This window comes from Aedes albopictus, chromosome 2, assembly GCF_035046485.1.
Source record: "Aedes albopictus strain Foshan chromosome 2, AalbF5, whole genome shotgun sequence".
Lineage (NCBI taxonomy): Eukaryota > Metazoa > Arthropoda > Insecta > Diptera > Culicidae > Aedes > Aedes albopictus.
Genome location: NC_085137.1, coordinates 127,136,395 through 127,157,651, shown reverse-complemented (window position 1 = coordinate 127,157,651; position 21,257 = coordinate 127,136,395). Strand labels below are relative to the sequence as shown.

At 38.3% G+C, this 21,257-nt stretch overlaps 1 protein-coding gene across 4 annotated transcripts in view; it reads right to left on the bottom strand.

Annotated features, from left to right (window-relative positions):
• LOC109420026 (receptor-type tyrosine-protein phosphatase kappa) overlaps positions 1-21,257 on the bottom strand; it is a 651,236-nt gene that overhangs the window by 22,686 nt on the left and 607,293 nt on the right. For all 4 annotated transcript variants that reach the window (XR_009997479.1, XR_009997481.1, XR_009997480.1 and 1 more), the window contains 7 exons: positions 16,506-16,672; positions 16,302-16,437; positions 15,977-16,226; positions 11,278-11,354; positions 11,014-11,145; positions 10,728-10,949; positions 10,562-10,656 (listed from right to left, as the gene is read on the bottom strand). Coding sequence is in view for 1 of the 4 variants with exons in the window: in XM_062850369.1 (XP_062706353.1) it covers positions 10,562-10,656; positions 10,728-10,949; positions 11,014-11,145; positions 11,278-11,354; positions 15,977-16,226; positions 16,302-16,437; positions 16,506-16,672 (1,079 nt within the window). In the remaining 3 variants the exon portion in view is untranslated. The remainder of the gene's footprint in view (positions 1-10,561; positions 10,657-10,727; positions 10,950-11,013; positions 11,146-11,277; positions 11,355-15,976; positions 16,227-16,301; positions 16,438-16,505; positions 16,673-21,257) is intronic.

Here is a 21,257-nt window from a genome sequence, read left to right as displayed (position 1 = left end):
TGTGATTTGATTCAAAATTGACTGAATTTAAAAAAAAAACCCGACCCGTGCAAAAAAAAGAATCTGGTGTACCAGAGAAAGATTGTTGGAGTATTAGAGTGAAACAATGTAAATGAGCCAGAAAAGAAAAACAAATCAGTTTTTTTGGAGTGATAATTATAAATTCATAAGAAAACAAAAAGATTTTCTTGAGAATTCTAGAATGCATTTCAGATGTATTCTAAAAATAACTCTAAAATTTTTGGTTAGAGTCGCTATTTTTGTAGTATTATACATTCTATGTTCAATTAGTTCACATCAGTTTTGAACTCAGTTTTGATCAGGAAAAAATACAGTAGAGTGCAAAATTCTTCGACATCCTATGCACGGCGAATTGAAATCTATTTTTATTCTATTTTCAAACAAACTTGTATAAAGGTATTGTAGTATTTGTACCTAACCAATACATCGATTGAGTTCAAATTTATACGGCAACTCGTGACAAAAATTTTGAAAAAAATCTAAGAAACGACTTATCTGATTGATGTGCTGTCTTCGGAAATTAATGGAAGTTTGGGAAATTGTATTTTATTTTTGTTTTATTATTTTGTGATGTGCTATAGCGGACATCTAATGCAGTTTGTGACAATGAGGGTCAAGATGAAGAAATGATAACAAAAATCGTTATTTGAAAACATTAAATTTCAAAAAAAAAAAAATTAAATACCTACGTTTTTAGAAAAAAAAAATATCGACCTGATTTTATAGGCCCTTCTAAAACGTAAGGCTAGAGTCAAATTGGCGAACTAGTGATGCAAATTGTTCTTGTTTGTCATGAACAATGCTTATGTAAATTTTGAGATAAATAAAAACTAAACTTTGAGGTGAAGATATGTACCCACAGATGTGAGATTCGACTCCAAGATCACATATGGTCGGCGTTAGGTCAGAGTGGACGATTTTTTGGACAGGTAAAAATAAGCTTAGGAATTCGAAAACTTTTCGACATTATTCTGATGCGTATGTTGCATCACATAAAATAACTATAGTTTTCGAAAATAATACGCCTTATTTGATATCCGAGTGCTTGCAGAACATTTTTTCCAAAATCATTGAAAAATATATGGTCGCTTAAAGAAAAGAAAAGACTTAAAGAATAAGTCGTCACTTACGGTGAAAACAGGGCCAAGAATTTTTGAAAAAATGTAGCATGTATTTATTTTTATTTTTTTTAAATCTATTTATTTTTTTTTTGTGGAGCGGACCTGGTGTGGTGGTTAGAACACAAGACTATCACGCCAAGGACCTGGGATCGAATCCCACTCCCGACGTATTCACAAAATGTGGGTTCTTCGTTCGAAAGGGAAGTAAAGCGTGGGTCCCGAGATGAACCAGCCTAGGGTTAAAAATCTCGTTAATACATACAGACAAATTTTTTTTTTATCTTTAGATTATTCGTATTTTTTAAATTGTGTACTGTTTCCAAGCAGCACACAAGTCACAAAGGAGTGCCGACAGCGCAGGTTTTTGGTTGTGCAGGAGTTACATTCATGTAAATCTAACTCCAAGGCAAAATAACTTGAAAATGACTGTTGTCTAACCAAAAAGCTGCGCTGTCGACACTCCTTTGTGACTTGTGTGCTGCTTGGGTTGGGAATGCAACCTTCCAAAATTTCAATGGATTCTTAAAATAGATGAAAAATGTTTTAAACATTTTTTTTTTGATATTTTGTTTAAAATGCCACGTTCTTGCTAGAACCTTCAGATTTATAGAGTATTTGTCATCTTGTTTACAAGTAGGTTCGTGTATTTGAAACTTGAATTTGAAATGAATTCAAGCTATAATGCAGAGCCCAAAATTTCTTAAATTTCTTAAAAATTTTCGCAAAGAATACTTCAACGGAAAATCTTCTAGATGTTCGTGTTACTGCATGAACTTCTCAAGGAAATTTAATACAAATTACTCCATAAATTCGAGGTTTCATGGAGGATTTCCTTTAAGAATTCCTCCGCAAGTTTCTGCAGGAATCCCACTACGTGATTAGCAATTTCTGCATGATTTAGTTAAGAAATTATTTTTGAAGTTCATGCTGGGACTCCGAAAGAATTTCGTCAGCAATTGCTCCCGAAGTTGTTAATGCAATTTTTCCAATAAATCATCTGGAAATTCTTCCACGAATGGATCCAAAAGTTTTCGCATGGTTTTATTCAGAAATTTATCTTAAAATTCATTCAAAGCTAACTTCAGAATTTGCTCCAGTTAAAGTGCAATTACACTGTTTGTAATTATGTCAAATATTTGCCATTTAAGCTCAACATTCATCCAAGGTTGCTATGCTTCACGATGTGTTGTTCATTTGTTGGGCTTGTTTGGCCGAACATTTGCCACGTATAATGGGACTTTTATTAATGTCTCCAGGAAATCCTGCTGATATTATTTCTAGCATTCCGTCAGTAATTAAAAAAAAAATCTTCAAACATTTTTCTAAGAGTTTCTTCAAAAATTGTTTCAGGAGATTGTCTACAAACCCCTTCAGACAATTTCCTAGTAGTTTCTTCAGATTTTTTTCTAGGATTTCCATTAAAAATCGTCCTAGAAGTTCCTTCAGGGAATATAGAAAAAACCTTCAGTAGGTGTTTTTTTTTTTTAAATTATATCGTGTGTTTTTCAATAAAATTTTTCTTCTGGAGAATTTTTTGCAGGTACCGTCTACCCCCGTTGGTTTGAACGACACCTCATGCAAACCAACGGGGTAGATTTTTTAATTTGAACTTCTAGTAACCCTGTGGGCATCGAAAAACACACTGATGGTAACCCTTTTTGCTGTTTTGTTTTGATTCTGTGTTCCGTTTTACCCCATTCCATGAGCAGAATGACGTTTGAACCATTTCTAGTTTGAATGATGTGCAGATTATCGGCGGTCAAATTAAAAAGTGTTCAGAAAAGATGCGGTCAAACCAACGATGGTAGACGGTAATATTAGATGATTTTTCAGAAAAAAAAACTCTGGAAGAAATTTCTCCCAACTTTTGAGAGGAATTAATGACAAAAAAAAACTAGAGAAACTTTCGAATGTATTTTTAAATAAACTACTGGAGCAATTATTGAAAGAACTCTATGGGAAATTCCTACAGGGAAGAATTCGAATGGGAAATTTTAAAGGATTTTTTAAAGGAAACCCTAAAGAAATTCTGGGAGGCTTTTGTGAAAAAAAAAGAACACCCAAATAAGTTTATATACTACTTACTACAGTGTATCAATCAATTGTCCGTACAGCAATTTTTTGGTCAAAATAATTTTACATTCAAATGTTCATAACTTTTTTATACGTCAATCTAAAACGCTGAAATTTTGACCAATCAGGAATCATATATTAAAGCTCCATTGGTAAAATTTTGAGCAAAATCGAATAAGTTTTCTGAAGTTATAGAACTTTTGGAAAAACTTATAACATTTTTGAACACATTTTTAAAACGTTATATCTCAGCGTGTACTCGATGAAACTTTTTCATTTTTTTTGTGTTACAGCTGATACCTGATACATGCAGCTATTTCAGAGATTTTATATTCACTACAAAAAATATGAAAAATGTGTTTATGTAGTAGACGATGTTTAAAAATTAACCATATTTTGCACAATATCTGCCAAATGTTTTCCACCTATAAAAATGCATTAACTGAACAAAACAAAACATAGGACCTACTCTTCATATGTAGTTTAGTAGGTCCTGTATGAAAATATTATATTAAGAGAGTTTAAAACGTTGAAAACACTTGGCACTTTTTTGATCAAAATATGATAAATTTCCAAATAACACTCTGAACATACACAGATTTATTAAATTTTTTGTAGTGAATATAAAACCTCAAACCAAGCTGCATATAAAAGGCTTAGGTATAAGCTGTATCACAAAAAAAAAATGGAAAAGTTTCATCTAGTACAAACTGAGATATAATGTTTTGAAAATCTGTTCAAAAATCTTATAAGTTTTACTACAACTTTCAGAAAACTTTTTCGATCTCGCTCAAAATTTTACCAATTGAGCTTTAATATATGATTCATGATTGGTCAAAATTTCAGCGTTTTTGATTGACGTATAAAAAAGTTATGAACATTTGAATGAAAAATTATTTTGACCAAAAAATTGCTGTACGGACAATTGTTTGATACACTGTAGTTTAACTCGGGAAAGAATTCCTAAAGCAATAGGTGGTAGAATTCCACAAGCTCTTTGTGGTATTCGTAGACGAATAAAAAAAAATGAATGAAATTCACGAGAAATTTTATATATAAAATCACCAAATCACATAATTTTGCTGATATTTCATTGAATATTGGAAGGCACGCCATTTCGAAGCCTTTCTCAATTATTTTTTTTGCTGCAGGAGAAATTTATGAAGGTAATGTTAGATGATTTTTCAGAAAACTCTTGTAGAACTTTTTCTCAGAATTTTAGGAGGATCCTGGCAAAAAAAAAAACAAACAACTAAAGAAGCATTTAATGCAATTTCTAAAAAAAAACTGCTGAAGCAATTATTGAAAGAATTCTTTGAGAAATCCCTGTGGGAAACTATCCTATTAGGAAAGTCTTGAAAATTTTCCGAAAGAGACCCTCGAGGAATTCTTGGAGTGTTTTGTAAAAGAACACATGAAAAAGTTTCAACGCTAACTATTACATTCATCCCAGAAGAAAATTCTAAAGTAATAGTTGGAATAATTTATGCCGAAGCTCTTTCTGGAGTTCGTAGAAGAAGGAAAGACAAACAATTAATTAAAATCTGAACGAATTCCTTGAAAAGTAATACTAATTATAAAATCATAGAAAATATCTAAGAAGTTTTTAGTGGGTATACCTGAGAAACTCAAGTAAAGTTTTCAAAATTCCTACAAAAATTTGGCTCAGAGGAACTTCCGGAGCAATACCTGAAGGAACTCCAACAGAAATTCTAGGAGAAACTCCTGAAGGAACACTTTGATACGCTCTTAGAAAAATTATTTGAAAAGCTCCTGGATGTGCATTAGCACTTTCTGCAGAAACTCTTGGAGAAGCTTCAGTAGTAACTCCTTGAAGGAAATCCTGCAAAACTTCTTCGAGGAACTTCTTAAGACTTTGTCTTTGACTTTGACTTAAGATTTTGTTGAGGTTCTTTCTTGAGATGCGACTGTGATGTGTTGGTTCGGGATAACGGCTTCCAGACTGCAATCAAAAACGGATGCTTAAGCTTTCATCCAACGTTTACGGACACATTTATTGTGCCTTTTTCTAAATAATTATCAAAGGTGAGTGCGTCCTACACACCTAGAAAATATCATGTAATTTTAAGTGTCCGGAACCTGACATATACGAGCATCTTCAAAAACACAAATTTAGAGGTTAAAACATGTAAATTTACGTCTTTCAAGACACCTAAAAATAAAACGTATTTTTTCTTAGCGTCTAGCAATCGCTAAAACCGATTTGATTTGACTGATAAAACATAAAAGCAAAATATTGTCATGCATGGATTCGAACACCGGATCTGCTGATCGTGAGCCACTTCTCTTACCTCTCGGCTAATTTACCGAGTTAGAAGATGGTTGATGAACGTGATACTGATTCTATGTTTCTGGTGAAACGGATTTGTTGACATCTAACGCAAGCAATCAGCACTTACATGATGCGCGTAAAATTAAGTCACATTTTTGATTCAGTCTTAAAAACGTTTACGGTTTTTGGTGATTCAGTTTCGTGTAAATTTCAGAATTTCTTAGTGTGTATGCAGCAGGCCCTTAACGATCAAATGGGACATTGTTAATTCCTAAGAAAAAGGTACATAAGCATTACCTTTCGTTTTCAATTGCAGACTGATAGCAATTACCCAAAATGAGTTCTTCCTTGAAAAATCCGCATGGATTCCCTTTATATCTCTTTGTATTTTTTTTGTTTAATCCACACTTACATCATTGGAAAAATTATCAGTCAAATCACATTTGAACTCTTAGGTAAATTTCTTTTGGAATGATTGAAGAAATTCACAGTTGGGCACTAGATAACACTGCTAAACCACATAAAAACCTAGAAAAACTTCACGAAAGAATTGCTGAAGATATTTGTAATGAAATTTAATTTCAACCATATTGGAAAACTGGAGGTTTGAGCGTTCGAAGTTTCGGCAATATTTATTGCTCTGAAGATGATAATAAACGTTGCCGAAACTTAGGGACGAATTAAAACCGTTGTCGTTTCTAGCAGTTTTTTTTTTCTTTTTTTTTTTTTCATATCTTTATTATCGAGACTTTCAGCCCAAGGCTGGATCGTCTCCATAGGAGATTGTTGGCTGCATAGCCGTGAAATTCAACATTCCAACCTTTGGATGAATTTCTGCAGCACGTTTTTGAGATGCACTGGATGAAATTGTTGGAAAAACATCAAGAATTCCTGGAAATGGTTTGAAAACTTTTTGAAAAAAATCTTAAATGTAATCCCCAGAGCAACTCATAAAAGAATTTTGTAGAATTTCCGGGGTGAATACTGCCATGAATCACAAGTCAGTCCCATATGTAAAAAGTAGGCATTGAGAAAATGGCCTCTGAAGTTTTCAGATTCGATTTCTATACGAAACTCTAAAAAATCGCCGTGAATTGAAAACTTCTGCGATCATCATGAAACTTCCACATATTGTTTCAAATGTGAAAACGTAACAGTGAAAAATATAAAACTGGCTAAAATAGTGTTAGGTCTTGTACTGGAGGGCGCACAAGTTCGTAATGGGACTGACTTGCGATTACATTTCATTATGGGACAATCTGACTTGGTGTTGTTTTTCAATTTTACTGAACAAACTATATATTTTTTTGCACGCAGCTGAAAGATTATCCGAAGAAAGCTCGAATACGGCCATTTTTGAATTTCTCATTTTTGAATTCCTTGAATTTATTTGACAAACTAAGTGATAAAATTGTAAAATAAACCACTTGTTTAGCTGGGATTCGAACCTACTGCTCCCTATCGCTAGTCTGGCGCTTTATTCAACTAAGCCAGACTTTTATCAACTGAGTTACAACTCTACGGAATAGAAAGAATTGGACCAAAAATACTTAAGTTGTAATTCTTAGATGACATCAACAGTTCATTTATCATTTACTTTTTTCTAGATTTTTTTTTATATTTTTGTAAAAGGTTCATTGGCGTATCTAGGATTTTTTCCTAAGGGATGCCTAGGGGGTGCCAGTTTCAGTGGCTTCCAGGTTGCTTTTTTTGAGAATAAGAAATACCGATCCACCCTCAATTTCTTAGTATAATGATATGCTGCGTCGCGGGAAAAATGAAATGCATGGAATTTGTATTTCCAGTTTGAACTTAACTACTTGGATTTTTTTCCGGCAATTTCTTTGGGAATTTGTCAGTAAGTTTTTCGTGAATTTCATAGGATTTTCTTTGACCAAGACCAGTTGAGAATTTCTGATTTTCAAATTCAATAATTTTTGGAAGCAATAAATATAAATACAACTAGCTGACCCCGGCAAACTTTGTCTTGCCTACTGCGTTTTTTGACGTTTCAAGTCTTTAGCCAAGTCCAAGTCCCCGTTCAGAATGTATGAAGAATGGTTTTTTAAAAACTCTCGATTTGTCCATGTTTTATGGCTCATAAACCTTCCTTGGGTGAAAACTAACAGAACAAAACTAAGACGACCCAAATCAGATCCTCCGTTCGCAAGTTATGCGCGGTCCCACGTATGCCATTACATTTTTATATATATAGATTAAATCATAAAGAATTTAAAAAAAAAATCACGATAAAATTGCCTAATAAATTTGCAAAACAACTGAAAAAGAAATTGCTGAAATAATTTCATAGGAATAGCCATTGGAATTATAGAAAAAAATCCAAAGAAATTGCTGATGAAATTCTAATGGAACTACCGCAGAAATTTTCATGAACAACAACCATGCCGAAGGAATCCTCAAAGAAATGGCCTTATGTACTACGGTCTGGCCCATATAGCCGAGGCGGTTAACGCACGGGTATTCAGCATGACCATGTTGAGGGTGACGGGTTCGATTCCCGGTCGGTCCAGGATCTTTTCGTAAAAGAAATTTCCTTGACTTCCTTGGGCATAGAGTATCTTCATGCCTGCCACACGATATACGCATGCAAAATGGTCATTGGCAGAGGAAGCTCTCAGTTAATAACTGTGGAAGTGCTCATAGAACACTAAGCTGAGGAGCAGGCTTTGTCCCAATGAGGACGTTACGCCAAGAAGAGAGAGAGAGAGACTACGGTCTGGCGAATACGGAATCGTAGGTTCGAATCCCACCAGAACGCGATTTTTTTTTTCGCAAATTCATCTCTCAATTTGTCAATTCTGTGCCTTCTAAGTAATTACATACAAGTTTTTTCCCGTACATTACTATAGGATTTCACTAGAAATTTCTCTAGTAATACCAACTATTGCCGAAATTCGTTTAGGGATTCCTTTAAAGATTTCTACTGGAATTCCTTGAAGAGGCCCAAAAGGATTTCCAGAAGTAATACCGTGATTAATTTCTATAGTAATCCACGAATAAAAACTCTAGAGGAATTCCTGAATAAGACTTTAAAAAAATCCCTGGAAGAATCAAATGCATTTCTGAAAGTATCCTAGGAAAACTACCTAGAAGAATCCTAGCAAGAATGCCAGGAGAAATCCCTAAAGAGATTCCTGCAGGTATCACAGTGAGAATTTATGGAGGAGACCTAGGAGGCATTCTTGAAACATTAGAAGCAGCAGGAATCGCTTATGGAATCCCAGGAGGAGTTCCTGGATAAAAGACAAGAGGATTTCCTGGAGGAGTTCAATAGGAAATATTTGGAGAAATCCCAGGAAAAAAAAACTTCTGCGTACTTCTGCGAGGCTCATAGAAAGATTGCCTTGAACAATCCCAGGAAGTGTTTGAAGGAAACCCTGAAGAATTCTAGAAGAATTCCGGGAGGTATTACAATAAGTTATTCTGGAGGAGTCCTATGAGGAATTGCTGGAGAACCCATGAGAAATTTATGAGAGAATCCTTGGAAAAATATCTTCGATAAAAATTCCTGGAGTTATCATCGGAAAGGTTCTGAAAAAGTCATAGAAAAAAATCTCAAGAGGTATTCTTAAATGTACTCTGGGGAGTGTCTTTGTAGAAATCGCAGCAGCATTCCTATGAGGAATGGCTGGAGGAAACTAAACAGGAATTTATAGAGAACCCCCATTAGGAATGCCTGGGAAAATCCAAAGAAAAAATCCTTGAAATGCATAGAGAAGTACCTGTAAGAACCGGTAGAGGTATTCTGGAAGAATCTATAGAGAAGGCCCTGAAGGAATCGCAGAAGGAAATTCTGAAGAAATGTCAGGAAGATTTCCTGGAAGAATCCCAGCTATAATGCTAGGATAAATTCGTAAAGGAATTTCTAGACGTATCATAATAAGAATTTCCGAAGGAATTGCTGGAAGAACCGCAGGAGGAGTTGTTTGAGGTATTCTTGGAGGAAGGCCAAAGGCAAATCCCAGGGTGATTTTCTGGAAGAATTTTCGAAAGAACTTCCTTAGTAAAATTCCTGAAGGTACCATAGTGAGAATTTTTGGAGGAGTTCTAATAGAAATTGCTGGAATCCTAGCCACAGTTCTCGGGGGAAGGCCAATATAAGCTCCTAGAAGAATTTCATGAGAAATTTCTGGAAGAATCTCTGAATAAAATCTCTGCAGGAATTCCTGGAAGAATCACTAAAGGAACTTCTGAAAGGATCCAGGAAGGTTGTCGTAAATAATCCCACCAGGAATTCCTGAAGAAATCCAAAAAGAAATTTTTAGAAGAATCCCTAGAAGAATTCCAAAAAGCACCATAGTAAGAATTTCGAAAGAAATCCTACAAGAAATTGCTGGCTCATTCTCTGCATAAATTTATAGTATGTTCAACTCCATCAGAACTGCCTGGAGAATCGTGAGGGAAGTTTATTGAAGAAATAACGGGAGGAATCCAAAAAGGAAACCTAGAGAAATCACTGTATGAATCACTGTAGGAATCCATGGAGAAGTCTGTTGGTTGTTCTTAGCAACATCCAATGCGCCGAAACGTTCCACAGGTATATAAGTAATTCAGGGTGTGTTTAAGTTTTATTCAAATGTGCCATCAATAAATATTGGAATTTGTTGTGCGAAATTTTAAATTTTAGGTAACTGCCAAGGAAAAATTCTAGGGGGTGCCAAATTTGTTCTAGGGGGTGCCAAGCACCCCTGGAACCCCCCCTAGCTACGCCAATGAAAAGGTTGTTGTATACTAATAGGAAATGGCAGTAATATAAGCTCTCATCTTAAAATGTAGTCGATCCAATTTCCTGTGACACTGCCTAAAGTTTAGTTTATATTTTAAAACAAATTGCAACTTTAAACAATGTTATTATATAAGAATTTAACGAAAAAAATATTGTAAGTCATGTCTGAAATTTCTTCCTCTTCAATGTGGCCTAGTTTTTTGAAATCGGATGCAAATTGGTGGAGATATAGGTAAAAACTACCATTTGTTTGGGTGACCCCAAACTTTTGATCGGGAGTGTGTATACAGTGGTGTTGATACTTACGGTGACACTACACAGACCGGACCATAGTCAGTTTTCTGCCTCCACCGTTCAACCATGTTCATCAGCTCCACTAAGGAATTCGTTGACGTTGGCACCTGTGAGAAAATAAAACATTCTCTTTTATAAACCCGTACATCCGGTTCAAAAACCCTTGCGGCGTTCTCACCTTATGTCCCATGGGCCAACATATCAGCTGAAAGAGCTGTACCGTTCTGGGCGGTGCCTTCACACCGGCCATCAGTTCCGTCAGCGAGATGACCTTCTTGTTGATGCGGAAGATCCACGACTTGATGTTGGCGTAGTGATTGTGCGAGATGTGATCGATCGTGAACACCGGGCCGTACTTTTTCGAGTGCCGACCCTCGGGCCAACAGGATGGATATTGTTGCTGAAGAATCAAAGAAAGGTAAAGTTAAAGGTCTGAATACAAGGATTCGGACATTTGAACCTACCGAGTTTGGAGGTGGTTGACACAGGACGACGATCGCGGAGCACTCGTGATCGTAAACTAGGGACCAGAATTCACCACAGGTTTTCTGTAAGGGCCACTCGGTAACTATATACTCTCTAGGCTTAGTGTAGCCCTGTGAACGAAAGGAGAAAAGTACCGTGACATGACAGTCAGTTTTAATTAAAGCTCGTCCCGTCGCTCTCTTCGCAGCCTCCAGGGAGACCGACCAAAGGCATCAATGCGAAGCATCCCCCCGTGTACTTACGTCTACAAATACAGCGTTAATGTAGTCGGTAAATGAGTTTCCCTGAAACGAGGTAAGGTAAGGACGGAAGTTGTCAGCTGTCGGGAAGAAAAAGAGAGAAAAGGCACCGTTAACAACACTCGCATGAAATTGAATTAAAGTTTTACTCGGTAGGCAGGGCAAAGGTACGCTCTGGATTGCTGGTAAAGCGTGGAACTACAATTTTAATGCAGTACGCACGGCTGCGACAAACATCATTGGTCCCTATGGGATACTAGGACCAACGTCGATTGCCACTTTTTAGATTTGTATGCTGAAGAACTGGTAGTAGGCTTTCGTGAGATAAAATCTTGAAAATTCGACTTATTTAGAAACGTACTCAAATAAAATAGTGAAGCTTTTCACATGTGTACAGTTTAAAGTTCGTTTGGTATAACATGGCGACCGTAACAGTTTAAATCAATGTGGGAAACGTTAATCCGCTAGTTCCAAGCGTTGCTATAGAGTTTTTTTTATACATATTTCAGTGGTTTTGGTGCTCAGCAGCATAAAAAAGGTAGAATGTGATGCAGAATATTTTTTTCTTGATATCCTACGTCATCCAAACTGTTCTTGAGTTTAGATCCTAAAGTCTACGGGTGTAACGGTAATTTTTTTCATAATACAAAGCTATGATTTGTAATCTATCATGTCCAGTATGTCTTCTGAAAGTTCAATACACCGTATCAGAGCAGTCGGGATATTACAGGTGGTCCAAACTGTTCTAGAGTTTAGCTCCTAAAGTCTACGAGTGTAACGGCAATTTCTTTCAATATACAAAGCTACGATTTGTATTCTATCATGTCCAGTAAATTTTTTGAAAGTTCAAAAGACAGTATCAGATCAGTCGGGATATCCTAGGTCATGCAGACTGCTCTTGAGTTTAGATCCTAAAGTCTACGGGTGTAACAGTAACTTCTTTCATTATACTAAGCTACGATTTGTATTCTATCATGTCCAGTAAGTCTTCTGAAAGTTCAATAGACAGTATCAGATCTGTTAGGGTATACGATCTAGCATCAACGGCAATTGAAGTTTCTGTTTTAGCTACATAGTGTTTGTTGTATAATCTATTATACTTACTGGAGCTAAAAGAATACACTGATCGGACAATCGGAGACTATGACATAGTTTCGGGGTATTCAGAATCGTACAAACTGTCCTGCAATACATTACATGGAGTCTACAGCCGTGATATCTTTTTTGCTGCTTTGAGTTACATAATGTTATGTAACCGTAACGATTATATCTATTTTATTTATTTTGCGTTTATAACAATTATAATAATAAGTATTACCGGAAGAATTGATGGAAGGTATCGTGTGTTCCATCTACAAAAAGGGCGACAAGTTGGATCGCGGGAACTACCGCGCGATCACACTACTGCGCGCTGCCTACAAGATATTCTCTCAAATTCTATGCCGCCGTCTATCACCGATTGCAAGAGTGTTCGTGGGGCAATATCAGGCTGGATTTATGGGTGAACGCGCTACAACGGAACAGATGTTCGCCATCCGCCAGGTATTGCAGAAATGCCTCGAATACAACGTGCCCACACATCACTTGTTCATCGATTTCAAATCGGCGTATGATACAATCGATCTAGAACAGCTATGGCAGATTATGCACGAATGCGGATTTTCGGATAAACTGATACGATTGATCAAGGCGACGATGGATCGAGTGATGTGCGTAGTTCGAGTATCAGGGACACTCTCAAGTCCCTTCGAATCTCGCAGAGGGTTACGGCAAGGTGAAGGTCTTTCGTGCTTGCTGTTTAACATTGCTTTAGAGGGTTATAGAGTAATAAGGAGAGCGGGGATAAACACGAGTGGGACGATTTTCACGAAGTCCGTTCAGCTGCTTGTTTTCACTGATGATATTGATATTATTGCTCGTAAATTTGAGGCGATGGCGGAAACGTACATCCGACTAAAGAGTGAAGCCAGGCGAATCGAATTAGTCAATCATGTGCCGAAGACAAAGTACATTATGGCAAAGGGTTCCAGGGAGGAATCACCGCGCCCGCAACTCCGAATTTATATCGAAGGTTATGAAATAGAGGCGGTTGAAGAATTCGTGTACTTGATGGGCTCACTGGTGACCGCCGACAACGACACCAGCAGAGAGATTCAGAGGCGCATTGTGGCAGGAAATCGTGCTTACTTTGGACTCCGCAGAACTCTACGATTAAATAAAGTTCACCGTAACACGAAGTTAACTATCTACAAAACGCTGATTAGACCGGTCGTCCTCTATGGGCACGAAACAGGGCCTACGTGCAGAGGACCAACGCGCCCTTGGAGTTTTCGAACGGAAGGTGTTGCGTACCATCTACGGCGGAGTGCAGATGGAAGACGGGACTTGGAGAAGGTGAATGAACCACGAGCTGCACTAGCTGCTTAGAGAACCAACTATCGTCCAGACCGGGAGGCTACGGTGGGCGGGTCACGTCATCAGAATGTCGGATAGCAACCCGACTAAAATGGTTCTCGAGAGTTATCCGACCGGTACAAAAAAGACGAGATGCGCGGTGAGCTAGGTGGGTCGACTAAGTGGAACTACTTTGGTAAATACAGTGGATTATGTAACACTACTTAACGTAGTGGCAAACGCTATTATTCTTTTAAAACAGTCGTTACCAGTGCACAGTGTATTATACAAAAATTAAAAATCTAAAATAACAACACGTATACATGAAAAGCAACCCAGAAGAGCATTTTATATGCAAAAACCACCAAAACGATAGACGGTAGACACTACGACCCTTGAAAAAGGCCAAATCCCTAGGCCGAAACGTCGGGGATGTAGATAAAAATCGTTCTTGATTCAAAGACTGAGAAAGCCATCCCTCTTTCAATCAAGTTCCCAGTCGTAAAACCACATGCTATTATCATAAGTTTAGACCAGGAGCTATGGTCTCCGAAGTAGTTTAGTTGATCTGGAATATCTCAGAACTATCATGGATTGACTCATGAAATGCCAGGGGGTTACAGTTGGATGCGTGATGTTACAGTTCATTGCGTGAATAACTACTCAAACTGTCAAGAGCTAAACTTCAGGACAGTTTGGACGACCCTTAATATCCCAAAGGTTCATAATACATAATAGACTTAAAATTGTTCCAGTAACCGATGTTTATTATGTAACGTTACTCAATGTAGCAAATTTGGCTACTGTTACGAGCAAATACCTGAACTTCTGAACTCCAAGGTAGTTTGGCTGGCCTGGAATATCCCTATAATGTCTCTAAATGACATTTGAGATTTCAAGAGCTTCACGGATCCCAGCAGATTATGTAAGGCTATTATTTATGGCGAAAACACATAAAGTTATTCTTGTAGATTTGAAGGACTTCATTATAGGACAGTTTAGACGACCCTGAATGTTTCAAAGGTTTATAATAATATCAAGTAGACATCAGATTGGGGGTCTCCAGTAAGCCTAGTAGTTGAGGCTTAGGATCGCCAATCCGGAGACGGCGGGTTGGATTCCCGTTCTGGTCGGGAAAATTATCTCGACTCCCTGGGCATAGTGTACCATTGTCCTTGCCTCACAATATACTAGTTCATGCAATGGCAGGCAAGGAAAGCCCTTCAATTAATAACTGTAGAAGTGCTCAAAGAAGACTAAGTTGAAGTGAGGCAGACCAAGTTCCAGTGAGGACGTAGAGCCATAAAGAAGAAGAAGAGACATCAGATTGGTTCAATTACCACGTTAAAATATGCAGCGTTACTCAGTATATCAGATATGGTTGCTGTTACGAGTGTAGACCTAAAGTTCTGAACTCGAAGGTAGTTTGGCTGACCTTGAATATCCCTATAGTGATAGTGCCTCTAAATGACATTTGAGATTTCCAGAGCTTCACGGATCTCAGCAGATTATGCAATGCTTTTTTATGGCGAAAACACATAACGTTATTCTTGTAGATCTGAAAAACTTCATTATAGGACAGTTTGGATGATCCAAGATGTCCCAAAGTATTATAATAATATCAAGTAGACTTTAGATTGGTCCAGTAACCGCGGTTGCTTATGCAATGTTACTCAGCATAACCGATATGGCTACTGTTACGAGTGTAGACCTGAAGTAGTTTGGCTGACCTGGAATATCCCTATAGTGGTGTTCAGGATGTTGTAGGTTGTTAGTAAAGTCTCATATACAAATATTCCCATTTTTCCTCAACAGAGGACTCAATTTGCAACAACTTTGCCGAAGACAGTATTATTGAATGTGTCAATTTATACAACAGTTTCTATTTTAGGGTCATAGATGACCCTTTCGGCTCCAAAGGGTTAAGTTAATATAGATTTTACTGCTCCAAACTATAGATAGTAGACTAATTTTTTTTTAACACCGCCTTCGACCTTGCGTACAGACCTTGTACAGACTGAACAGTACAAACATTCGACAACGGACAACACATAACACCCAGTTGCCCAGTGGAGAATTTTCCGTTTGACGAAAAGTTTTCCCCGACTGGAGCGAGAATCGAACCCACACTCCGAGGCTTACGAGACACCCTAAACGACTGACGCCGCTAACCGCTCGGCCACGAAGCCCACAAAAAAAAAATGGATCCGCAGAAATGAATCCACACGAAATCGCAACGAAGGTTGAAATGTAGCCAGTTCAGCCCATTTTCACCCTTCATTCACCCATCCCCTTAACTAGAACTTACGTGGTACACAGAGCACGTCGCGGTTCTTCTCCCGGTTGTCCCCCCGGTGGCCACCGGCGCAGTCCCCGATGGTGAACCGTGGCGTCTGTTTGCAAATTTGAGCGTACTCCCTCTGGTAGGAGTTCATCTTCGTTACGTTATCCTTGAGGCTTTTCTCCTTCAACCGCTGCGACAGCTCCTTCACCGGAAACCACGAGTTGCCACAGATCACAAATTCCTCCAGCGTGTCGTATACGAACTTGTATTGGTCCTGCGAAGCGACGCAACGTTAGTTTTGTTTAGGACAAGAAAGACGTCAAACTATGCAGAGCCCCCTCAAACTTACCACATTTTCGATAAGGCCTTTCCGCGACTGTCGTAACTTTTTCAGATAGCCAAACACGTGGAACGAGTCCTCCTCCTCGGCCAGTTCCATGTTGGCATCGATTGCCAGGTACACCCCGGACCGTCCTCCTCCGTCGCTGTGAAATAGGGAAAGCGAAACATATGCAATGTACACATTTACCCAGAGAGGGAGGATGAAACTCACTTGCAATGCACCAGCATTGGGCCAACTTGGCTGTTTGCCTTGATGATTGTCCCCACGACGGAACGGACCCTCCGCCGGAACTCGAGGATCGCATTGGAGAAGGGGCAGGTGTGCGAGTGCCATTCGGTGTAGTGAAACTGCAGCAGGAAGCGCTCTTCCGTCACCACCTGTACAGAACGGAAAGTTAGCATAAGGTTTTACATATCTCATCGTGCTATGTACATAAGTGTAGCTGCACTAAAGGTAGTTCGTTGTGAGATAAGTACTAAGCATGGGGAATTAGAGTTGGCTTAAAGCTATTTTGGAAGGAAGATGACATTATGTTGGACGGGGGTAATCAGGGATGCCAGGTTGTCTTTTATGAAGATTTCTCGATGAAAAAAATTTCTTCTATTTCAATTATTTTCGAATGAAATCTTAACCAGCTTATGATAACCTATTTTCATAAAAAATGACGAAGTTTTACAATTTCAAATTATTTTACCTTCAAATAAACCATGTGTTCAAAAGATGATCAAGTGTCGCCATTTCTTGTTAAATACATCATAAGAAATGCCTCCATAATAAACCAAGTTTAAAACAAGTTCCACTGCATATGAGCGCTATTTAAAAAAAAATATAAAAGGTAATTTTTGAGGAATTCCTTTTTTCCATGCTCTTCCAAATTAAGTATGAAATATAAAAATGATAGAAAATAAAAGAACGGAATTTTATAATCTTTGAAGATAGTTTAAGATGAGTGTTAAGGTTTGATCTAAAAATAGAGGATTTTTAGGATGGACCGTTTTTTAATGTTGGGAATTAAAAAAAAGTTTTTTAAGTCGTTGTTGAATGATATGTTATGTGCACACACCTGCTAATAATAATCAAAATTTTCCAGATTTTTATCTGCTACACTGCCGTGTGCAGCATATTTGTTCCATCTTCTATGGGAATCCCTATTAACATGGGACAACTATGCTACACACGGCAGTACAGGTGATTGGAATAAAAAAATCTTTTCAAATTATAGTATTTTGTGCATTTTTTGTGAGGTGTTTACATTCAACCCTATTTTCAATAATACAGGAACATTTTCCAAATTTTTTTCGACTGTTTTAAGATTGATTATTTTGTGAAAATTTCACCGAATTTCGAACCGAAATGAAGAGACCAACGCAGCTTTAAGGTGGATCATTTGGAACAATTTTCAACTACTTTCCGCTGATTCGGAAATGGTGACAAATTTCTGGAAGATTTGGGATTTTTCTTTACTCGTGCATTATTTCTTCTGGAGCTGATGATAGTTTTTTGTTAATATCTACAAAACTTTCATAAGAAATCATAGCAGAACTCATTTGAAAATTACAAAATTATAACTAACGCGGTTTTTTCTTCATGATTTCCTTCAACATATTTTCCATTTTGGAAAGCCGTCCGATGATTTTTTGAAAATGTCTTCCATGACTAATTAAAGTTCCTTCAGTACCTAATCATGCAGTTTGTCAAAATATGATTTTTTTCCAAGATTTTTTTCATGTTTTTTCCGTTTTCCTAGTTTTCATTTTCATTGTTAATGAATCAAAATTTATGGGATTCCCTAAGAAATGTTTGACATGTTATTCAGTTTTTCAAAAAGTTAAATTGAAATGTTTTATTTTCTATTTTTTCTCATAGTGCATATAACCGACAAATTAAACACGCGAAGGCCTAGCTAACCGAGTATTGTTTCCATTCCAGATCGATCCAAGAGCTTTCTAAAGATATAGGATTACAAATAGTTAACATAATAAGAAAGCTCTGCTGAGATAATAATTGTAGGAGTGCTCGCAGAAAACAAAATTGAGTAGCATATGTTACAATACACTAAGGTTTTTTTTTACACGGGTAGTTTTTCTGCTTCAACTCGGTCAATTTTGAGCCATTTCACATGAAAATTTGTACACAGGTAGACACGGTTAGTACTACCTGTGTACGGAAAATCAGATAGGTAGGTTCAAGATTGACCGAGTTAAAGCAGAAAAACTACCCGTGTAAAAAAGGTAATATATTTGTTTTCGAAAATTAGTTATCCTTTATTTCGTAAAGAAGTATAGAACTCTGAAACTTCCTAATTGTTTATAGAGGAATCTCTGGAGGAGTACCTGAAGAAATCCATGGATAACTTCTTAAAGGATTCCTTGGAGGAAAAACAAATCTCAGGATACATTTCAGAAAGAATCGCAGGATAAATTTCTGAAGGAATTCATTTGAATGTGCTGCAGGGGGTATTCTCAAGGGAAGACTCCTTTAAAAATCCTTTGAAGTATGCCAAAAAAACTCTGAATGTATTCCTGGAAAACATGATTCAAAGATTTCTGAAATTTCTGAAGGAATTCCTTAATAAAATTTTGAAGAGATCCTGAGAGGAATTTCTGAAGGAATTACAAAAACAATTCCTGGAGTAATCCCTGGTGGAATTCTTGGAGAAATTCCTGAAGAAATTCTTGGAGGAATGCATGAATGAATTCCTCGATGAATGCCTGAAAGAATAGCTGAAATCATCCCCGGAGGAATGCCTGAAGGAATTCTTGAAGGAATTCCTGGAGGAAGTCTTGGAGGAATCGGCAGAGGATTCCTGAAGGAATTCCTAGAGGATTGTCTGATGAATGTCAGAAGGAATCCCTGGAGAAACTCTTGAACGAATTCCTGGAGGAATACCTGAAGGAATTGCTGGAGGAATATCTGAAGGAATTGCTAGAGGAATCCCTGAACGGATTCCAAGAGGATTCCCTGGAGGTTTCCACAAATAAATTCTTGGTGAAATTCCTCGCGAAATTTCAGGAGAAATTCCTCGAGAATTCCTGGAGAAATTGCTGAAGGAATTTCTGAAGAACTCCCTGACGGAATTCCTGAAGAACTCCCTGGTGGAATTCTTGGAAGAATCCCTGGAGGAATTTCTGGTGGAATCCCAGGAGGAATTGCTGGAGGGATCTCTGGAGGAATTCCTGGAGGAATCTCTGGAGAAACTCCTGGAGGAATCTCTGGAGAAATTCCTGGAGGAATCTCTGGAGGAATTCCTGAACGATCCCCTGGAAGAATTCCTGGAGGAAACCTAGGAAGAGTTCTTGGAAGAATTCCTGGAGGCATTCCTGGAGGAATCCCTGAGGAATTCCTGGAGGAATCCATGAGGAATCCCTGGATGTATCCCTGAGGAATTCCTGGAGGAATCTCTGAGGAATTCTTGGAGGAATTTCTGGAGGAACTCTTGGAGGAATCCCTAGAGAAATCCCAAGAGGAATTCCTGGAGGAATCCCAAGAGGAATTACTGGAGGAATTCCTGGAAGAATTCTTGGAGGAATCCCAGGAGGAATCCGTGGAGGAATCCGTGGAGGAATTCCCGGACGAATTCCTGGAGGAATTTCTAGAAGAATCCCTAGAGGAATCCCTAGAGGAATTCCTAGAGAAATCCCTAGAGGAATTCCTAGAGAAATCCCTAGAGGAATTCCTAGAGAAATCCCTAGAGGAATTCCTAGAGGAAACCCTAGAGGAATTCCTAGAGGAAACCCTAGAGGAATTCCTAGAGGAAACCCTAGAGGAATTCCTACAGAAATCCCTAGAGGAATTCCTGGAGGAATCCTTAGAGGCATTCCTGGAGGAATCCCTAGAGGAATTCCTGGAGGAACCCTTAGAAGAATTCCTGGAGGAATTCCTAGAGAAATCCCTAGAGGAATTCCTAGAGGAAACCCTAGTGGAATTCCTAGAGGAAACCCTATCAGAAGGCCGGCTCAAGAGGCACGTTATCCTACATTTGGGACATTTGTGCCATAAATGGAGGAAATCCCTAGAGGAATCCCTGGAGGAATCCCTTCTAGGAATTCCTGGATGAATCCCTAGAAGAATTATTGGAGGAATCCCTGGAGGTATTTCTGGAGGAAGCCCTCGAGGAATTCCTGGAAGAATCCCAAGAAGGATTCCTGGAGAAATCCCAAGAAGGAATCCCAAGAGAAATTCCTGGAGGAACCCCTAGAGAAATTTCTGGAGGAATCCCTAGAGGAATTCTTGGAGGAATCCCAAGAGGAATTCCTGGAGGAATCCCAGGAGGAATTCCTGGAAGAATCCCAAGAAGGATTCCTGGAGAAATCCCAAGAAGGATTCCTGGAGAAATCCCAGGGGGAATTCCGGGAGGAATCCCAAGAGAAATTCCTGGAGGAACCCCTAGAGAAATTTCTGGAGGAATCCCTAGAGGAATTCTTGGAGGAATCCCAAGAGGAATTCCTGGAGGAATCCCAGGAGGAATTCCTGGAGGAATACCAGAAGGAATTCCTGCAGGAATTCCTGAAGAAACTCCTGGAGGAATTCCTGAAGGAATTCCTGGAGGAATCCCTAGAGGAATTCCTGGAGGAATCCCTAGAGGAATTCCTGGAGGAATTCCAAGAAGGATTCCTGGAGAAATTCCAGGAAGAATTCCTGGAGGAATCCCTAGAGAAATTCCTGGAGGAATCCATAGAGAAATTCCTGGAGGAATCCCAGGAGGAATTCCTGGATGAACATAAGGAGGAATCCCTGCAGGATGCCTGAAGAAACTCCAGGAGGAATTTCTGAAGGAATTCCTGGAGGAATCCCTAGAGGAATTCCTGGAGGAATCCCTAGAGGAATTCCTGGAGGAATCCCTAGAGGAATTCCTGGAGGAATCCCTAGAGGTATTCGTGGAGGAATCTCTAGAGGAATTCCTGGAGGAATCCCTAGAGAAATTCCTGGAGGAATCCCAGGAGGAATTCCTGGATGAATATA